General features: G+C 32.2%; 1 protein-coding gene across 2 annotated transcripts in view; it reads right to left on the bottom strand.

Annotated features, from left to right (window-relative positions):
- Positions 1-22,227, bottom strand: part of Unc-115a (actin binding LIM protein Uncoordinated 115a) — a 213,598-nt gene that overhangs the window by 71,736 nt on the left and 119,635 nt on the right. For both annotated transcript variants that reach the window (XM_085813788.1, XM_085813789.1), the window contains exons 3-7: positions 11,292-11,475; positions 5,665-5,801; positions 5,458-5,584; positions 4,015-4,108; positions 3,782-3,872 (exon numbers count right to left, since the gene is read on the bottom strand). In XM_085813788.1, coding sequence (XP_085669914.1) covers positions 3,782-3,872; positions 4,015-4,108; positions 5,458-5,584; positions 5,665-5,801; positions 11,292-11,475 — 633 coding nt within the window. The remainder of the gene's footprint in view (positions 1-3,781; positions 3,873-4,014; positions 4,109-5,457; positions 5,585-5,664; positions 5,802-11,291; positions 11,476-22,227) is intronic.

Below are 22,227 nucleotides of genomic sequence, written 5' to 3'. Positions count from 1 at the left end.
CGAACTCATTTTGGATGTGATTGGATGCCATTTGCAGACTCTACCATTGCTGCATTCAGAAGTCAATCTGTGGCAAATTGTTGACACGGAATGGACAGCCATTTCTTAGGACATTATCCATAGTCTCACTGACTCTGTACCTAGATATGTTGCTTCATGCATCGGCGTCCAAGGTGGTTCTACAACCTACTAAGCCGATGCTGTTCTCACTCTGTATCACGCATATCATTATCACTTATAGTTCGTTGCTGTCTCTGTTTTCCGAGTTTCATCACTCTCTGGCGACTCCTTGGTGTTACATTTTCAAAGTCAGGTAGTGTAAAAATGCAGTTATACTGGAGATTATGTGTGCACATATTTGATGAGTGGTTGCTTAAATGGATACTTACAGCTTTATATATACATATACAGAACAAAGTCTGTAATCCTTTAAAGTAATCGGGATTTCGGCGATTCCGGATAAAGGTTTTTTACGGATTATAGATCATCAATTTAAATCTGGTAAGATGGCATACAGAAATTATACAATAAAAAATTTGAAACCGTAATTTATGAAATAAAGAGCAATTATGATCTAAAGGGTATCAAAATTTACAAAAAGAAAAGCTTAATATTTATTTGTTTACTTTATCAAACATTTCTTTTTATTTTCTTTTAATGTAAGTTGTTTAATTGCTTCATTTTTTGTGCTAATACTTTCTCTTTAATTCTATAAACAGACATAATTTCTTGTTCAGTTACAAAATTCCACTTTTCAAGTTCTGTAATTGTTGTGTAGAGAATACCGACTAACTCATCAATCGAAACTTTTTCGTTTTCAATAACCTCTCTGTCACTTTCTTCACTATCAGAAGCGCGCATGGGTAAATGCTTTATGGGCATGCGTAGCAGACGCACACATTACACATGCATGCGTAAGTTTGTGGTGTATTGGGAAATACGGCAAAGCACACTAGGGCTATCTGTTTAAGGGGAGGGATGCCTTCGTGAAGGACTTTCTAAGGGAAACTGGCTCGTATACACGTTACACATGGGGAAAAACCCGTAAGTTTGTAGCTTTGAGGTCCGTATTATAGATCATTCTGGATAATGGACGTCCAGATTACAGACTTTGTACTGTATATGTGTGTGGGAACAAAATGCCTAAGTGAAACGTCATCTTAGACACATCTCACATCCTTATGAAAAACAGGTAGCCACTACAGTACAAAGTCCGAAATCCGGAAGTCCATTATCCAATATGATTTAAAATCCAGACCTCAAAGCCACAAACATTATTTTTTATTAATGCTTTACACATGCGCATTTGATTTTTCCTTCCGTAATAAAACATGCGGAGATTTTCACTTAAAAATTCCGATTCTTAACTTCCCTTATGCACTAAATAAAATACCTAGTTATGGAAAAACAATCATGCAAGCATAAATTTGAGAGATTAATAATTTAGCTCTATAGCTGAGTGTCTACATGGCATACATCTCAAACCAAAACATTCACCTATTTTATATTCCTGCCACCGACCTGGCTAGTCATTATTTATTATATTTTGCCATCATCACCACATGTTTATCAATACATGACAGCTTCAGTAATAACTCATGCTGTGATGTCTAAACTTTTTTTTATATCAATTGAATTACAAGAGTATGACAACCTTTCATGCTAACATTACACTTAGCGCTGATTCTAGATTTTTAAATGTTCTAAGAAATGTTGACGAGGAAAAATTCAACAAAATTTTTTTCATATGCTAAAAATAGATTTTGTTAATGAAGCTCATAGGCCAAAAGATTACATTTTGAGCTATTTTAATAAATAACAACTAATATGTTATTCACCATAAACCCAGAAGCGGCGTCAGAATATATCGGCACCGGACAACAGAATTTAGGGAAGACGAAATTTTTGGAATTTGGAAAAGCACCAAGTGGCAAAATTAAGGGATGAGAAGTACTTATGATTTAGGGAAAGCACTGGGATCCAAAGTTTAGGCACGATGAAAATTTAGAACTTAGAAAAGTGCTTTGTAGCAGAATTTAGGACCCATAGAGACTGCGCCAGGCAGTATCCAGCGCCGGCCCTAGATAAACCCTTAAGTATATGTGGAAGTTTGTTTATTCATGACTCTGAGTAGTTTGAAGCATGTGCAAGAAATAAACGTAGGCATAGTAATAACTAAACTAATACAATTCAGGCTTAATTCAATATGAAATAGGAGCAAGCCAAAATTTAGAGAGACAACTTGGCTTTCATCGCTAATCTTGTGATACACAGCCAATAATGTATAACGGGCGCTATTAAGCTATGCTAAAATTATCTTTACCGATTCTAAGGCAGACTGCGCTGCTCCCTGATCTTCTAATTTGATCCAGCTTATTATATTTTTCAGACTGTTATTATTACGGCAATTTTATAAAAACCAAGCTTGAACTTTCGATTATGTTGAAAACAGTTTCCAATTCTGGAATTGTCAAAGGATCTACAAAGCGAAATCATGTTTCGATGTCCATTAAACAAAAAGTGGAATTGCTGCAAAAAATGGATAAAGGCATATCTGTCTCAAAATTATGGGAGGAGTATGACATTGGAAAGTCCACTGTATATGACACAAGAAAAAAGAACTTTTTGAATTTTCTGTGGAAGTATCTTAAACAACTTACATTGAAAGAAATGTTTAATAAAGTAAACAAATATTAAGCTTTTTTTTTTTTGGTAAATTTCGATAGCTTTTAGATCATAACTGTTCCTTATTTCATAAATTACGATTTCATATTTTTAATTGTATAATTTCTGCATGCCACCTTACCAGATTTAAACTGATGATCTACTATCTGGAAAAATCCTAGTTAAATTCAAGATACTCATCATTATAAATTTGTTAGTTTTTTATAATTCTTTCATTTGATCTTTCTTAATAATGAAATAACATTCTAGCCAAATTTTTAAATCTACTAAATAAGTATTACGAAAAGATTTAAGAGGAAGGTCTTTAATCATGTTTTTAATGAAACAACTAAACTAATGCAAAGTGCTAATGAATAAAAGCACACTGTGCTGTTTCTGTGACATATCTGACATTTAACATCAAAACAAGTCCATGAGTTTTATTTTGGCAAGGAGTGTAGGATTATATTTGTCACTGGCATGGGCCTTGGGTACCTTACAGGTGAAATTATGATTTTGTTCAGCTCTGTCCCAATTCTAAGACTTCCCCAAGGAATGCATTCAAAGGCCTCCCACTCTACCCACCACCAAACACTGTGAGAGGATTTTCAGTTCACCATATGTTTTAAGTGGCCTCATGCTGCAAAGGCACTATACACTTACAAACATACAAAACTTCTCCAGGATTCAAACCCGAGCTTAAAGATACAGCAGCATAGCACAATCCAGATCAGGGTTGCTGAGTGAAAGCATACTTACATAAATCATTTTAAAACTATATCAATAATTTATAGCTAGCTGTCCAGATGGTATAGCGGTTAGTTAAACTGATTGCCAAATTGGCAAGTTCAGAAATTCCGAAGACAGTAATATAAGTGTATAATGTCTATGTGAAAAGGGTGCACGCAAAAATGCATGGTGTGTGAAAGTGTATCGAGTGGTTGTTGATATGAGAAGAGGGGTGGGAGAAAAGAAGAAACACTTTGCTTTTGCATAGTCCAAAATAATTATTTTTTGACAAAAATGAGACACTGAATATTCATTCTTACGATCTATCCTGATACCACATTTAGGATTAAAAAAACTGGTAAAACGTGAAGATATTAATTAGACTTACCTTGAAGATACATTTCTTCACCATCACCAAAAGGGTCTCCACATTTGGAACAACGAGCACAAGTTGGGTGAAAATGATGATTATCACCAGCCTATATATAGAAATAAAAAAGATTTAAATATTTGTTACATAATTTTGCATAATGAATAACATATAAACACTTAAATATTAAATTTTATCTTACTAAAAATAAATATTTGCACAAACTATTTGACAGAGGAAATTTAACTTACACGTAATACTTTGCCAATGATGTAACGTTCACAATGATTGCACTTAACACCAAATTGTTTTTGATAATCTTTTTCACAATATGGAACACCATCCCTACATGAAAAATTTAAAAATTAATTTCTATGAATTATAATTTAATCTAAAGAACATAATTCAACAATATAATAAAAAAAGTTTGATGGTAATCAGCAAACAGAAAAATCATGAATTTTATTGCAGTAAAGAAGAGTACTCACAAAAACTGTATCAACAAAAAATTCCAAACATGACATTATCAAACAATCCTACATTTAAATATTTTACAGTCGGTCATTTCTAACAATTTATCAGAGTCCTTAAATTTTTATTAATTTGTATTTTATTCCATTACATCAGTAAATGTACCTGTTAGTCATGTTTTGGCAAATTTTGAATTTTCTTTCTTCTTATAATAACAGTAACTATACAAGTATAGTATTTTGATGGAATGGGAGCCCTTAAAATACTATGAAGTCAGAAGTTTTATTGAGATGGTGGTGGTAAAGGAAAATGGATAAATAACCATTGTATCTGTTCCCTGAAGGCATTTTCCCTTCAAACTGAAATGCAGTTTCACCTTTATTGTGATTGTAATTTGGTCCCTCCAGTGGAGAACTTTGGGGAATTTTTTGGTGATAAAATAGCTAAATGACTAACTATTTTTGGTCATTTCTGGTAAATGCTTAACTAACAAATTGTCCAGCTATCAGGGGGGGGGTTAAGAAAAAACCATCACTAAGGTAATGCTTCAAGTGAGATTACGATGATATGTGAATGAAGGAAATTACTAAATTTAACAATATTAAAAAGAAAGGTTTAATAATGATGAGCTCTATAGACTGTATGAGATGGACACAGTAATGAAAGTAAAAGTACAGTCTTTGCTGCTACAGAAAATGATTCATCAGTTATACTAAAATCACACAATACTTAACAATACTAATATATAAAAAATTATGAAATAGCTTACAGATTACAATCCATATCATAATCAGCATTCCAAGGCCTACAAAGTATGCTTAAAGTGATTCCTAACTACACAGCAAATTAAAAACAATAAAAAAATTAAAAGCAATATCATATGCTTATATCCGAAGAAATATATCCTTAATCAGGTTTTTTAAAATAACTACATTCTTATTGACAATTTCAACTCCTATATTATAAACAAACGTTTAAAAAAATTCACTTTGTTGTGTTTAGCACTTATTTTCAGCAATATATTTTAAATATTAACTAAGAATGTATTTGAGGTATTAACTAAGATGTGAATGCATTTAATAAAAATTTATATTGATGCAAAATGCAGCCAGATCAAATTAAATATTAGGAGAAAGTATACATACTTCAAATTAAAACACCTCTACAAACTCCTTTTTAATAAATTAAAATACAACTAAAAGAAATAATTAAAGAAAGCATACTTATCCATATACTCTCCATGTAAAACTGCTTCACAAGCTGTACATTTGAAACACCAGATATGCCATTCTTTATCTAATGCAATTAAAGCTTGACCTTCTTTTAATTTCTCATTGCATCCAGCACAAACTAAAAACAGAAAGGTGTTAATTGCATAAATTTAATTGACAACACAGTCTATTTTAACAACAGAAAATACTGAAACATACTTTTAGAAATCTGTCCATTTTGGAATTGAGATTCTTGAGTTGGAGAGTCAGCAGAAACTATTGGAATTTGAATACATTTGGTACACAGAATGTCCTTGCCAGTATATGTCACTTTTTCGCCAGAGGGAAAAGGTTGCCTGAAAATGAATTTATGAGAATAAAATTTATCATAAAAAATTAAAGAGCTTAATACATACAAGACTTTTTAAAAACACTCTTTTAAGTTAAATATTTAAATAATAAAATATTTTTGAAAGCAACGTCTCCTTAGAGTTAATTTTCATACATGGAAAGACTAAATTATATATATATATATAAACCCACAGATATTATATTTAAATGTATTTTTCAGGTTTTGCATGAATTTTTATTGACTGCTATGATATGTAATTGATATTGCTTCATTTATGCTAATACTCATCAAATACAACAACAGAAAAGAAGAAAAAGAATGCATGGCACCAAATGCAAGACGCCATTAGCTACGCTACTGATTTTTTAATAGCACCAATTTATTACATTAAATACATTTCTTTAAAATACCCTAAATATTCTTTCTTAAATTTTATTTTAAATTTGATCACTTAATAACAAAACAGATTCCAAATAAACCTCTCATTTTTCAACAAAAGAAATTGTTGATGATTCTTTCATATTAGTTGTTATGCTTCTAAAATTGCATAAATGTGCAAGATTTGAGAGACACTTATCAAATAATTTTCTATATTCATTTTATATAATTTAAACAATATTATAAAAATCACCCCATTCAGCCATTTTAAAAACACAAAAATGTGTATAATATTATACCCATTTCAATACGTTAATTACTCATTGATCAGAAATATAAATGTGCTATAATTATACATTTCGGAAATATTCAACTAACATTTTATTTCTTCTACTCAGTTCCAATTTCGGGGAATTTGATAAAAAAAAAATCTGTCAGTAATATTATATCAAATGATAGTTACTTTCATACTATAATGCATACTGAAACAAAATTATTTATTTCAGTATGTATTATAGCTATAAAGAGCTTTTCTAATGTGTGTCATAGCTATAAAACTGAAAATAAAAAAGTAAAGAATAACATCTAAAACGTTTTTATATGAAAAGTAACATTTCTCAAAACACTGGAAAATTTTTACATACATTACAAGAAGACATTATAGAAAAATTTTAAATTAAATATGCAATTCAAAAAACATATTATACAACACATGATATATAACTCATATTCAGTAAACCCGAATGACAGATTGTTAATATTATTCATTGCTTTCTAGTTTCTTCAGTATTTCATAATCAAGGTTAAATAAAAAGAAAATAATTAGCAAAGTTTTGCCCACATCTATATATGTATGGTGTTTTTCTTACGACTATAACTATGATTTTGTTTCCTTCCTTTGTTTTTCGAAATTGGAATAAGTGGATTAAAAAAAATGATAAGCAAAGAGTAAATATTTATCATAAATTCTGTCACTACTGAGAATACCAGTCTCTGATAATTTAAAAAGAAAAAAAAAAAAAAAAAAAGAATGAATACCCATAATATAGAAGACATATTACAAATCCTATTTCTAGTAATTTTTTTCACAAACTAGTAGTAGCTCTTATTGATCATTAGTTTATAATCACTATAAGCAAAAAACCTTAATTTATGCTCCTCTTGTTAATATATCATGTACTTAATTATTTACTGCAGCTACTCATTGCTGACTTTTTAGGTCATAAGCAGGACGATAGTGCACCGATAAAATAATTTCATCTAAATTTTTAAATATAGACTCCTGGATTTCTTTTTTTAACAGCTTAATTTATAAATCATAATATTACATTATGGCTGTTTGCTTGAGGACTGGAAAAACATGTTTGAACTTTATTAATAGAATTCCATATGAGTGCTTTTCATAATTAATTTGCTTCCCCCTATAAACTCACTTTGCTTACCCATTGTTAATAACTGCTGTATTTTTCACCTCAAACACACAGAGCCATAACTAGGACTTTCAGTGCCCGGTGACAGCTGAAGATTTTGCGCACTCTTCTGTTAGTCAAGAATGGAAAACACTCTACTCTAAAATTTGGTAGCATAAATTTAGTGCCTTCTAGAGGCTGTGCCCTGGAGCTGATGTTCTCCCTTGCCCCTCCTTAGCTATGCCACTGCAAATACATCCTCCTAGACTAGAACTACAAAACTTCACACAGTTACGTTCTGGTGTCTGCGATGTGCAGAAGATTTCAATACTGTATATAAGCGATAGCCTTAATAAATCATTGGTGTTATTTTATAGCATAAGATGTTCAACTGTTAGATCATGGATAATGAATGAATGGATAATTCCTTTAACAGGAATGGATAATTCCTTTAACAGAGTAAACCAGTCACATTAGGGGAACCATGAATACCAAATCCATTCCAAAGGTACTGACTGAGTTTTATTTCCTTGACTGCTTTATCTTGGTTGCAATATATATATAGATAACAGCTGTGATGCCCATTGTCGGTACTGATGCGATCTTAAGAAACTGGAGAATGTGGAATATCTGAATTCAAGTGTTGATAAAATTTTAAAATCTTATTCTTGAAATATTCTGCAGCAGAATAATTTCGTTAGCTAATTGAAACATTTTTTTTTTTTTTCCTTGAAAAACATATTTTTTATGCATTGAAACATATGAAAATGGCAGAAGTAAATAAATTAAGAAAGAAAAGACCCGTCTTGTGAACTGCCATTTGAGAACTATTTAAGAAGATAGAAAATGAATTAGATAAATTAGTATTCGTGAGCTTGAAAACTATTAGAACAGCTCAAAGTGGAAATACTTTCTAAAAAAATGGTTAGTTAGAACCATCTTTAAATGCAAACACCATTTGAAAATGAATACAAAATTATAGGACATTATCAAGAGAAGATAACACTCTGAAATTTCAAGCTTAAGAAATGTATTAAAGAACTTAATATCTACTTGAACACTAATATTTCTACAGTTTCGGTTCATGACAGTGATTTAAACAAGCTGAATAAACAAGCAAAATGTAAAAGATATTCCGAATATCAAATTATTGTAACTTTCAATTCCCATATTCTTTGAAGACAATAGTCAATGGCTTAATTTTTGGAACATTTTTTAATCCTCTTGCTATAATAATGAATTATTAAACAACATAGACAAATTTAAGTACTTGAAATCCCACTCAGAGAAGACAGCAACCGGTTGTGTTCAAGATTCTTGAATAGCACTAAAACATTTTGATTAAGCTATGAAAATCTTACATGATCATTTTAAAAGGAAAGACAATCTTAATAATGCTCATATGAAAAATTGTCTAAATATGTATCCATTAAAAATGAAAATTATTTAAGGGATCTCCCAATTCATATTATAAAATACAGACTCAGGCAAGATATCTCAAATGGTTAAAACACGTAACAGATTTTTAGAGCACTCTGTTGTGTCCTATTATTCTAAAATTTCTTCCTCAGGATTTGACCCTTGAATTTTACAAAGCATACAATATTGGTCCCAAATTATAAAACAAATGATTTCATAGAATTTCTACAGAGAACTTGCTTCATGCAAACATGCCAAGTCAGCAATTTACTAACAGCAAAACAGGCTTGCCTCAATAATGGCATCCAAACTAAACTTATGAAAGGCCCCCCTTCCATGATATTTTGAAGTGATTTTTTAACAGCTTCAATGATCAAAATGGCAGCAGTGGAAAATGTTTGCTCACAACAAAGTTCAAAAAACATAATCCTTAAGAAATTCTTCGTTTTAGAGACTTATTCTCAGGAAATCTTAAGCCTGCTAACTTTCTTTCTCAAAAATGTAATCCTGATATTTCAGCCAGATTAAAATGGTGGGATGGTCTATAAAAACTTTAACATATGACATACCTCAGAAATACTGTTCAATTTACAGATTGTGAAATTTGAAGTGGATAAAAGTATTGTCATCATGATAGACTCAGACATTCCATCTAATATTAGTTCTGAGAATATTTTCTCACACAAAATTCTAAAAGTCATTTCACAGATCTACAGATTTTGCAAGAAACTCTAGACTCAAATGTGATGATAGAATTTATGGGAAAATTACGGCACAAGACTTCATAAAAGCAGAAATGGTCATTCTGATATTGGTTCAAAGAAAAATCTTTCAGGGGATTAAAAGATCTTGCCACCAATGGTCAATTCTGATGAGCATTTTCTTACAGTTCAAATACGAATCTTGAGATAACATCTTGAGCTTACAAATATGAATCTTGAGATAACATCTCAAATCTCTTCAAATACGAATCTTTAGTTGACATCAATACTGGACTTTGAAAACCCAAAACACTGTTAAATAAATTATTCAAGCTTGTGTCAACTGAAAAAGGTCAAGTCTAATGCAATAAAATGCTACTGCTTCACTCTACGAAGAGTGAAAGGGAGGCTTCTGTTTTCAAAGTTACAGGAGTTAACTTGACTGGACCACTGATATTAAAAGGAGGTCAAAATACATGGGTAGTGATCCCATGTATTGCCATGTACATTAGCAGTGGACCTAGCTTTTCTTTTTCTACTGACTTGAAGCTTTCTACAGGTTACTTGAATGAATCACAGATCATACAGAAAGACCATTACACTATTTGTTTGGATAACAGAACTAATTTTCTTGGAAGTGATAGGCAGTTCAAGTATATAGATTGGGAACAGATTTCTGAAAAAGCAGTAGTAAACAAAATCACACGGAAATTTATAACACCACGTGGGTAGCGGCAGCATCAGACAGTCATATTGAAAAGAATTCTATAGAAGGATTTTAAGATACTCCTTGCTTGATTATAAAGAAATAACAACTAGCCTTGCTCTTCATTTGATCATGAAGAAATTACCCTATGTGACTGTAAATCTTTTAAAAACAGTTGACTGTTAACTTACATTTCAAATTATATAGAGGATTTGAGCCCTATCATTCCTATGTTTATACAAGAGATTCGAGAAACTGGTGTGCCATATCTCAATCACATCTCTAAATATAAGACTCAACAATAAATCATCATCACTCATACAGATTCAACATCTCTAAATAGAAGGTTACAATATATACATAACAAAAAATATCTAAATTAGCTTTATAATAATGAAGTAATGAAATAAGTTATTTATGCTCCACTCTTGCCACTTCAACAAAAGAATTTAATATTCTTAAAGATAATGCAGCTTTTCAAGATTATCCTCACCATAAAATACTTCATATAAGTAACTTAGCAAACTTATTTTCCTTTTAACATTAAATCATTTCACTACAAACATAACAGTTCTTATTTTTCTTTCACCTTTCATCCCTAACTCTGTTCCCCCCCCCCCCCATGATTCAAACAACAAAATTTTCTCATATCTCTGAAATTATCTTGTGTAAAAGATACAGCACTATAGCTTTAATAAAGCTGGATTGAATTCTAACAAAGATGCAGTCAGCAATATACTTCACTTTGATTTTCTTTTATTTTTAGCTTGGCCACCAAGAACAATACTAATTACACATCTCTAGAGAACAACCATCATAAAATCTATGCAATATACTAAATCAAAAATTTCAACAAAAGAGGGAAACAAACTTGTTCTTACCTACAGCTAGCACATACAAAGCACTTCTGGTGATAAGTGTTCCCTAGTGCTGTGACTACTTCACCTTCTACATAGTCTCCACACTCAGCACATCTAGTTCCAAAGAGCTTTTGATAATCTTTGGAACAATAATAAAGGCCACCATTTAGGAAAAATCCACCTTGTGCTAATGATGCTGAACATTCTAAACGTGAAAGAGAATATAAGAAAGTTTAATTGACAAGTTATTGTACATTAATTTAAACATATGATCAGAATTCAGATTTATTAAATTTATATTAAAACATGAAATTTAAATATTTAAGTTATGTAAATGTAGACTATAATTTAAGAAAGACAACCAATGATATATTTTTACAGATATTAGAAAAGATTCTATTTATTACATGAGACAAATGTGTAGAGCTGAAACATGTATATAAAAGTATTTAGAAAATTACTTTGAACGCAATAATACTTGCTTGAATTTTTAAATTTCAGTTACGAATAGATTCAAGATGTTTCTCATTTCCTTTTATTAACTAAATATTTTTTTCCCTAAAAATAACTTGGGGACGAGCAACATGCCTTAAGAGAATTTCTCTAAACAGGATTTCTCCCAAAAGTAATGAGAATAGTTTGAAAGAATTTTTTTTTATTGAATATATACATAATTATAGTTCACCATCTTCAAAAATAGATACCTTGTGATTTAATACAGGACTTCCTTCCTGTCCATTTTATAACAAAGCACAAAGTTTTCATTTCTGATGTTTTTCGTACAAATCTTATTGCAACAGCTTGAAGAGACTATAAACTGTCCCAAATGATGGTCACCCAGCCAGTATAGTAGTTATATAGAGAAGGACATGGGATAGAGTTTGTGTGACAAGGGAGTATTAAAAATACATAGTGAGCTGAAAGGTCCTCTCAAGAGCTCGGTGGTTCAGAAAAAGGGAGTGGAAGACCCTCAATTGCTTATTCACACTCTCATTTCTCTGTACTTTTTTTCTGCAAGATTTTCTTTATTCTCATTGCAGGGGGGGGGGAGAGATGTATTCTTCTATTTTTAGAGTTCTCTTACTCTACTAGTGACATTATAGTCACAAATGTTTCTTTCACCATTGTGAGGGGAAAACTTTGATTTATGTTCTACTACCTCTTGAAATAATATTTTATACATATTGTTGTCACTCCTATTAAATTTAGCATTTCCTGCTTGTTATTATTTAATCCTTTGTTTTGTAATTTTGTTTGATGTATGAATCTGGCAGCCAGTTTTGTTTTGGAATGCTGTGATAGGAAAATTCCTGTTCTAAGTATGCAGCAGTTACGTTACATTACTGAAATACTGAATGTTTTTCATCATTAAGATATATGGATCATTTGATTATTATACTAAACTCTCTATATAACTAGTCTCATTAATCTGTATGTGTTCATAAAGTGAAATAAATTGGATATTAAACAAAGTTGGATTTTGAGTCAGACCATATATATGTGGGGATTTTAAACGATGAACAAATTAATTAACGAAAGACATTTTAATTAGACAAACGATTATTACATAAATTTAACATTTAAGAGAATTAAACAAGTAATGATTCGTCAAAGTTCTTTTTGAACAGAAGCAGCGTCTCTGCTTTCACGTCAATCGTCTATCATCTCAAAACGGTAATTCCCCTAATTTTTGCTTGGCGCCTTCGGAGCTCGTAGAGAGAATGACGTCACGGCATCTGGTTTTCATCACAGCTCCAAGCGATTGGCACTACATATATATATATATATATATATATATACAGGGCTTAAATCCAGAAAGAGCCTGGCTTGGATAATTCTTAGTTTTTCAGTAAAATTGTAATTTTATGTGAAGTAAGGATTTGGGAAGGATAAGAAAAAAACAACCTAGAACTTTGAAAACAAAACATCCAAAATTTCCAGAATACTGCAAAAACTGGCAATACATCAATAAATTCTAAATTAAGCAAAATAAACAATAAAAGAAAAACCACTAAATAAAATGCATTAACTAAATAAAACAATACACGAAAATTAAATAATAAATACACACACATCAAATACTGCAAAAACTGGCAATACGTCAATAAATTCTAAATTAAGCAAAATAAAAATAAAAGAAAAATCATTAAATAAAATGCATTAACTAAATAAAACAATACACGAAAGTTAAATAATAAATACACACACACATATTCAAAGCTTAAATTGCGCCGGAGACCGGCTCCGGTACTTCTTAGTTTTTATAATAAATCATAATTCTAGCCGGAGTGCACTGGAGCCCTAAATAAGGCTTTTTTTATGTATTCAGCAGAAATTTGATACAGAAAATTTTATTTTTAGCAATAAAATTACATAAAAAATATCTTATTAAATTTTAATTTATCTCTTTAAATTTTATTTAATTTTAATGAATTAGTTGTGAATTAATTAAATAATAATTGTAAACTAAATACTATTTAATAAATATTAATTAATATCAATTAGATAATTATTAATTCATTTGATATTCATTAACAATTTAAGTTTAAAATTATTAATGATTTTAATACCCATTTTATTTATTTATTTACTCTTGCTGCTCTATACTGACGGTCTTGCACAGGGCTCCGGCACTTCTACTTTTAGAAATTAAGCCCTGCACATATTGATAAAAGCATTACACCAATTTCCATTACATGCTGCATTTGTATTATAAAATGGGTAACAGAAATTTTTGAAAGCTAAAATCAGAAGAAATAAGATAATATGTCTACAGCATTATGCTGTATTTAGCCATAAGTGTAAAGTGCTTGTTAGCAAGATGAATTGCCTGTCTGTCAGCACATACCAATGAATTAGAAAATATTTCAGATGATACACATACAACTAAGATTACATATCAAAAAATGAAAAGAATTATGTGTTCTAAATATCTACAAGTACAGTAAAAATTCAACTCGGGAAATGCCGAATTTCGGATATGCAAAAATTCCGGTTAATTGAACGTATAAAAAATGTAATTCACAACAGAAAAGCCAAATGAATGGAAGAAAAAATGTCGTGCCTAAAATTACAAAAAATAGTCATTTTATTTGTTATCAATTTGAATATCAAATGCCTACATTTAAATTATGCGAGATTTCGATAATAATAAGGGAATTACAGACATAAACGCCGAAGTAAAACATCATATTCGATTATGCAATTCCGTCCACCATACAAACTGGAGATCTCTCCAAGCTTACATTAGTTAGAAATCTCACCATTTCCTACCCATTGGAGCTAAATCGCACTATTTTACGACATTTTTCTATTTGACGCAAAACGCAGCTTTGTGCTTTTTAAGAGTTACAAATCTCTTTCTTGCTTATTTTTGCATAATAAATAAATAAAAAATATTTCTAAAATTTGAAAATATTCCAGTTACTTGAACTCTCTGGTTAACTGAATACCGGCTAGTCCGGCTTTTACTCGATAAATGAAATAAACTCTTTTTCAAAATCGCACGACTAATGCTTTGCTTTCCAACAAAGCTAGAAGCATTCTGCAACAGAATTAAGTCTACTGTGTCTTACGGTAAATACTGTGTAAGCTTGAAAACTAACCAAGAAATACAAAAGACCACGCTTTACTGCACTGGCTTAGTTTAGAATTGTTCAAGAACCAGTGCTTAAATTGCGCCGGAGCCCACCGAAGCCCGGCTCCGGTACTTCTCAATTTTTAAGATAAATTACAATTCCAGCCGAAACGCACCGGAGCCCTAAATAAGATGAGCTCCGGTACTTCGTTTTATAAAACTGAACCACAATTTACAGGGAAAAAAATTTAGAATTCCTAACGTTTTAGTTTAACAATAAGTAGCTACTGCAATACTCTATTTCCCTAGAAATACGAACTCATGAGAACATGAGACGTTCAAGTAAAGTCCCCTCACTCACACGCGGAAAACTTTCCTTTTCATAAGGGCAATAAATTTGGGGGAGTTTGTTCACGAACGGGTAAATTTCTCGCCATGCCATCGTATCTAGTGTATTGTTATCGGTGCTTACAGTTAGTTTTCCTCGCAGGAAGGAGAATTTGTGTTCTTAAATGTGCGTTAAGTGACAGCGAGTAGAATAAGAGTGAAATCTTGAGATAAACTGCTCAAGCACGTCCTATACATCGGCTTCCCACAGTATCCAGTAATGGGAGGGGGGGGAGAAAGCGTAATCAGCAACTTTACATTCATCCTTAGGAGTCAGATTCAAGACTCATTTTACCCTGACACACATCTGCTTAAAGGCTATAATTATATCATCAGAGAGCCGCGGTCAAAGAGAACGTTCTTTCTCACCAAGATTCCCCTCATTTTTTTTTTGTTTCCATCCACTCATACTCCCATTCTGTTTCGCCCTGAATTTTCATCAGCTATACTTTAAGTATATTTAATTTTTGTGAAAAGAACTCCCCCCCCCCATGATCAGAGCTTAAATTGGGCTGGAGCCCACCGGATCCCGGCACAGGTGCTTTTTAGTTTTTGTTATAAATCATAATTCTAGGCGGACGCACCGGAGCCCTGAATAAGAAGGCTGCGGCACTTCTTTTATGTTATTAAATAAAAATTTCAGTGGAAATTTTGGTTCAAAAATTTTATTTTAACAATCAAATTATATTAATCGCTTATTAAATTTCAATTTATCTTTTTACATTTTATTTAATTTGAATTATTTCAATAAATAAAAATTAATTATATAATAATTATCAATTAAATTTTAATTAATTATATAATAATTATTAAGTAACAATTTATAAACATTAATTAAATAGCTATTAATTAATTTGATAATAATTAACGATTTAATTTTAAAATTAATAATGAGTTTAATAGTCATTTGCTGACGGTCTTCCATAGGGCTCCGGCACTTCTAATCTTAGAAATTAAGCCCTGCATATGGGGAGTTTTAAAAGCAGATACTCATAACACCTAAACTAACCCAAATAGCAAAAGAAAAACTGGCTGAAAAATTATTTCAATACAGCAGTGGGATATTACTGGGCCAAAATCGACGCCATCAAGGCTGTTCTCCGAACTTTACCCGAGCAGTGTATAAACTACAGTAAATATTTTGGTCCACTTTAAAAATTGTGCTTACATTATACTCACTACCAGTGGCACAAAGTGAAGTAGGCGCAATGGACTTCCGACGATGGCTTCTTGGCTTCACAACTAGCATAAGCGGAATCTCCGCAATCAGCCATTACTATGAAACTGGTATAAGGATTTTATCCTAGTGTTTAAGTATATGCCATCTGGTATAAGAACCGACCAATCACAGAGAAACAAACACGAATTGATATCCGGTCGATGATTTCACAATGTTAGCTGCCTGTTCACGCAGCGCAAGTTTATACCTTCTACGACTGGCTATGGCTTAACATTTTTCTTAAACAGGTGTGAACAAAGCCAAGTTTACATTTAAGCGTTAGAAGGCAAGCGTCGTTCAACATCTAACCTATTGATCAACCACATCAACATCTAACCTACTAATTTACGGGAAAAAAAAAAGCAATTCTTGGCTTAAGTTCCATTTTCTCGAAGGTGTTACACAGAAGGTCCGTTAGTTTTGCTTTGAATAATATACGCATGTGTAAACACTTACATATTTAGCTGAGGCCTTAATGCACTAACACGCCAGAGAATTTTTATTTTTATAACAGATCTGGGTTTTATTTTACATCAATAAATGATAAAAACCGATATCATCTTCGGATGATTCTGAGGAAATACTTGTCATAAATTTCCGAGAATCTACTTCTATCCACCCATGTCTGCAAAAAATAATATGGCGTACGCCAGCTCAGTTCAGAGTTCACAATTTAATCAGCATACAATTCAGAGCTAAACACTCCTGAGCCTTAATTCAGGGAAACAGTTTACAACTTTACTCCGCTTTCTGAAATTGGACGTTGCAAATTCGCAGAAGACAGTTATTTTTCAGTTAGAATTTAATGTGCAAATATTCCACTTTTAAAAAGAGAGCATCTGAGAAAAATGCGACTATGTGTGACTGACGTCTTTCCTAAAGTATTTTTTATCTAAGAAATCTAACTTGGAACATCTAATCTTGCATACCTAAATTACCATGTTTTTGGAAGATTTTTAAAAGATTATAAGACCTCTACACTAAATAACGGATTCAAAAAGTTCTTGTATGCTTAGAATGAAGTTCTTTCAAAGAACTTTATGGAGATATCCCGACTTCTGCTACTGCACTGGCTTGTTCTCAATCACAACATACTTTAATATTCACTACAGACGCAACGAAAGGTGGAATATGTGTAGCTCTCAAGTAACGACCAAAACGTGATTTCCCGTTTCAGTAAAAAGCCTCTCACTACTTTATTATAGTTCGACAGTCTCAAATGCAACCTTGGCTGGCATTCTACCAAAACACAAACGCTTGCCCAAAAAGGGCGTTATTACTTGCTGTGGCGTGAAAGGCTTCTCTTTTATGGAAAGAGAGAATTTATATGCTCGAGAGAAAGAAAGTTTTTATCTTTCCACACTATTTTGAGAATAATTAGGTCCGAATGGCGTACGCTGGTTTGCCCTCATGGTCGCGAATGGAGGTGGTCGAACTATACTATGCAGCCACTAAGGAATCTTAGATTAAGTCTGTAGAATATTTACACCACTATCTGCGCGATTCCAGCGGCATAATGTCCATGCTTCAATGAGTTGGTAACTTCATTTTAAAAAGCCCAAGAATCAAGTAGCCCACGTTTGGTTTGGTTTATTGAGACTTTGGCAAAGCACACTAGAGAACACTATCTGCCCAAGGAGAAAGATGCCTTCGTGGACGATTTTCTAAGGGAAAATAGCTCGTATACACGTTACACATGAGGAAAACCACGAAAACGCTAATGCAGCCAACTAATCCGAGGGATTTGATAAATAGCCAAGGGTGGATTCAGCGAGTAAAAGAACGCTACAGAAAGATTCAATACTGTAAAAACGTTTCTTACGACATGCACTTCCATGAAATATGTGTATTAAAAAAAGCTGCTTAGAAACTAACACGCAACTGAGTTTTCAGCGTGGTCAGAAAGGTTATTAGTATCATCAGAGAAGGGTGGATACTGAGAATTTACGAAACGTGCAGAATCCTGACCTAAGGAAGTAGATATGACGGAACATCAAGGAAAACAGCGACCGGCAAACAGTAGAAGCAGAGTTTAAAGCTAGCCATGAAGCAACAAAACTGCGCTTCAAAGGAAGGATTCTCTACATTTGGGGAAGAAAGTTTTAAATTTACACCAAAAAATAAAAATCCTTGACATACACAGGAAAAGAGAAATTACACGAGACCATCAAAAGTGGCCTTAAACGTCTACTTTTAAAGCAACAATTGTCGGTATTTAGCCTTATTTTTCACACCTTTCTTCTGCTAGAAGTCAGCTTTGAAAACGGTTTATAAGAAAGAATCTACGAATTAGTTCTGATTGGCGTGCATCAGGAATCGCATAAAAGTTACTGAAAATCATCTACTCTCTCTGTTAATTCTACTACTGGGAATATCCATGATTCGGAACGCAACGATTTAAGTATTTTTCTAGGATCATTGAATTCAGAACGCAATTCTAATTAGACGAGCACAGTAAAATTTTGAGTACACCGAGAAATTTCAAGGCATAATCCAAGAAATGTGCTACATTATATTTTTGTTAAGAAAACTCCGTTAGCCATGACCACGATGACTGTTCTTTGCTTTTCTTCTAAAAAAGAGCTACAATACGAAACGACTTTCCCGGTTTGCTTGACCGACAGAGCTACACGGAGAACCAGTTTTGCAAGTCTTACAGAACGAAAATAAAACTTTAAACACCAATTATTACTTTCGTTGATCTTAATTCTAAAGACATAAACACGGAAGTTGACCACATTTATTCCGTAGTGGCAGCTAAACAGCTTAAGTCAACGAAATAATAAAATTAAACTTCGAGAGAGATATTTGATATGAAATATAAATCTTAGAACAAGCTAAATAATTTACAGTTGCAAATTAATAAAACTCTTACACATGACCGGAACCAGGGCCAGTGCAAACAGTGCGTCTGCACCGGGCAGCAGAATTTTTAGAATTTACAGAAGTACTGAGTAACAGTACTTAGGGATGGTAAACGTTTTAGAATTTAGAGAAGGCATGAACAGCAGAATTTATGGTGGACAAAATTTTTAGAACTTAGGGAGGCGGCGCTCAGTAAAATTTGGGATCCGTAGAGTTTGTACCGGACGGCAAAGTGCGTAGTACCGGCCTTGATCAGAACACATGAACTGAAAATGATAACGGAACTACCTACGCAATTCTATATACACTTCGATACCATTAATATAAAACCATCCTTCGATACCATCCATAAGACCAACTTGTTTGGTTAGGTGGGTCGTCCACTCCTGCGCCCGCTACTGATACTGATACCGATACCAATACCATTAATATACGTCAGCTGTCACGAAATCCCATGAGATAAGATGCAAAATTTTCGAATTTAAATAACATTTACTCGTATATTCCTCCCCTTTTTTTACTAATTTTATCATATGAAAATCGAGAGAGAAAAAATTATGCAAATAATTTAATTTTCGAAGGACGCGGTTACAATAAGAATGTAACAAATGAAAAGAATTCATGGCTAAACTACCGGTTTTCATCACAATATTATTTATTTGAAAGAAACATACATTTCAATAAGAAGAAACAGCGGCATTAACATTACCAATAGGTAGAGAGATATCATCATTTCTCTTGAAACTCGCCTCGCTCTTATTGTTATCCATTGTTTCTCCATAGGCCTCGGATGATTTAATGTTGCTGGAACAGTTGTCTCTTACAGCTTACAAATAGTTGCCATCGTCAACCGTCTTCAGCAACGTTCAATCCGTTTTCCTGCGTGCAATGATCTCCAAAACCACCATGACTCTTAACTATTACCGCTTCATCAATCAAAGCACATGCAACTAAAATCCGCGAGCAAATCAATTCATTACTAAGAGAAAAATCACTACGTAGACAAATCCATTTTGAAATTTAGGGAACCTCGCTTTCTGAACGCCTTGAGGAAGCTGAAAATTCCGCGAATACTTTAAAAGTTTTCAGACTATTTATTCATTTCATTTTGATTCTAAAATGTCAACACTTGAACATTTATTCATTCGTACTCTTTCGACTGCATCTTCGACTCAGAATTAAGAAGGTTTTACACCACACCGGATACAGCTATCACTGCTACCTTCATTGGTTATAAAATTGTTAAGACTTGTTAAGCGATTCTACCACTACAGCATAATTTATGAACATCAGGTTGATTGGAATTAATTGATTAATGTAGGGTTGAGATCTATGGATTGAGAATGAAGTGAAGAAACCTTAGACTGTTTAGATACTTGTTAAATTATAAAACTCAAATATATATTCATTATCATTCTGTTTTCTAAATCATTATTTATACATTTCTAACTGATTTGTCATTCATATACAATTCTACGCGCCGGCCGGTTAGTAATATTACACCAAGATTTGATGTCTCAAATAAAAGTTCCTCCAGTAATTTATCAAAAATTATTAAATGCACAAGTAGTTTGATTTAGATTTCCAGCTTGGTTAACGCTACAAAACTTATTAGTAAAAATCATAATTGTTATTCAATAAATACACTAGCGGGAAAATTAAAGGAATAACTATAAAAATTCATGTAATTTGAGCGATAAACTGTTTCCCGCTTCTTGACATAACGTTGTTGGCTACTTTTAATTATTTACAGATGTGGATAAGCGTGTTCTGTTTCCATTCTTCCAATCGCAAAGCCATTTCTTACAACCCGTTAAATGCTTTCTAACACGTTCCCTCTTCCATTCGTAAAATTTTATCCAACCACTCGCATAAGTCTTTGAAATTAGAATTTAAGCATTCTCTTACATTCCTTTCCATTCGTACTATAAGAAGGGCAAAAATTCTGCGTCAGTGTCGCGAAGATGAATTCCAGTGGGCTGTGTGATAATGCTGAAATTGAGCTAAAAAGCTATCATTAGACTTTACTTGAAACAACCAAAATAAGGTACATTTTATAGTTATTCCTTTAATTTTTCAGCGCCAATGTAAATATGTAATGACAATTATCTGAAAATAATTAGAGTTTGAATTTCCGAGTGAATGTTCCGAGGTTTCCTAATGACAAATTATTGAATATTTCTAGCACTATTATTGTAATAAAAGGCTACTCCGAAAACACAGTGTTGAGGTCATAAACACTGAAAATTTCAAACCTTTGTAATACGAATGTCATATATTTTAATATATATATATATATATATAGTATATACACACACATAGAAGTAGTGGCGTGCAATGGTTTTCATCAAAGAAGACAAGATCAAAACAAAGTGTTCTTCTTAAAAACTAATAATATCGATAATGAAGCTCTGGTGAAATTAAAGAAAAGCAGGAAGGGGTTGTGGCATCAAAGGCTATAACGTCACAAAAAATTTCTTAAAATTTGACGGATAACATAATAATTAAATATTTAAAAAATAGGTTCATCATAGAAAGAAAACAGGACCAACATGAGACAGTCTTAATTTATGTCCTCAATCATCATGAGATTGGATAACATTTCACCCTAAAATGAGGGGCATAATATTTCATTTTTATACAAACAGATTAAGTGGTACTGAATGAAATTCTGTGATTAATTTTTTGTTTCTTTTGAAAATATACAGGCCTAAATAGCAATACGGATGCGTGCTCAAAACTATCGTGATGCTGACGATTAATTAGCGCTTTGACGCAAAGCGGCAGGCTCCTTACTTGCTTAGTATGCTTCGCAATAATCTCTTGCATTTCACTAAGCTTCTCATACTAATTTAAACTCATAATTATATATATATATATATATATATATATATATATATATAAATAAT

The sequence above is a fragment of the Stegodyphus dumicola genome, chromosome 3 (genome assembly GCF_044657685.1).
Source record: "Stegodyphus dumicola isolate Sdum_Otavi_A_Nest chromosome 3, ASM4465768v1".
Classification (NCBI taxonomy): domain Eukaryota; kingdom Metazoa; phylum Arthropoda; class Arachnida; order Araneae; family Eresidae; genus Stegodyphus; species Stegodyphus dumicola.
The sequence above is the reverse complement of the archived record's forward strand: the minus strand, read 5'-3'. Positions and strand labels throughout refer to the sequence as shown.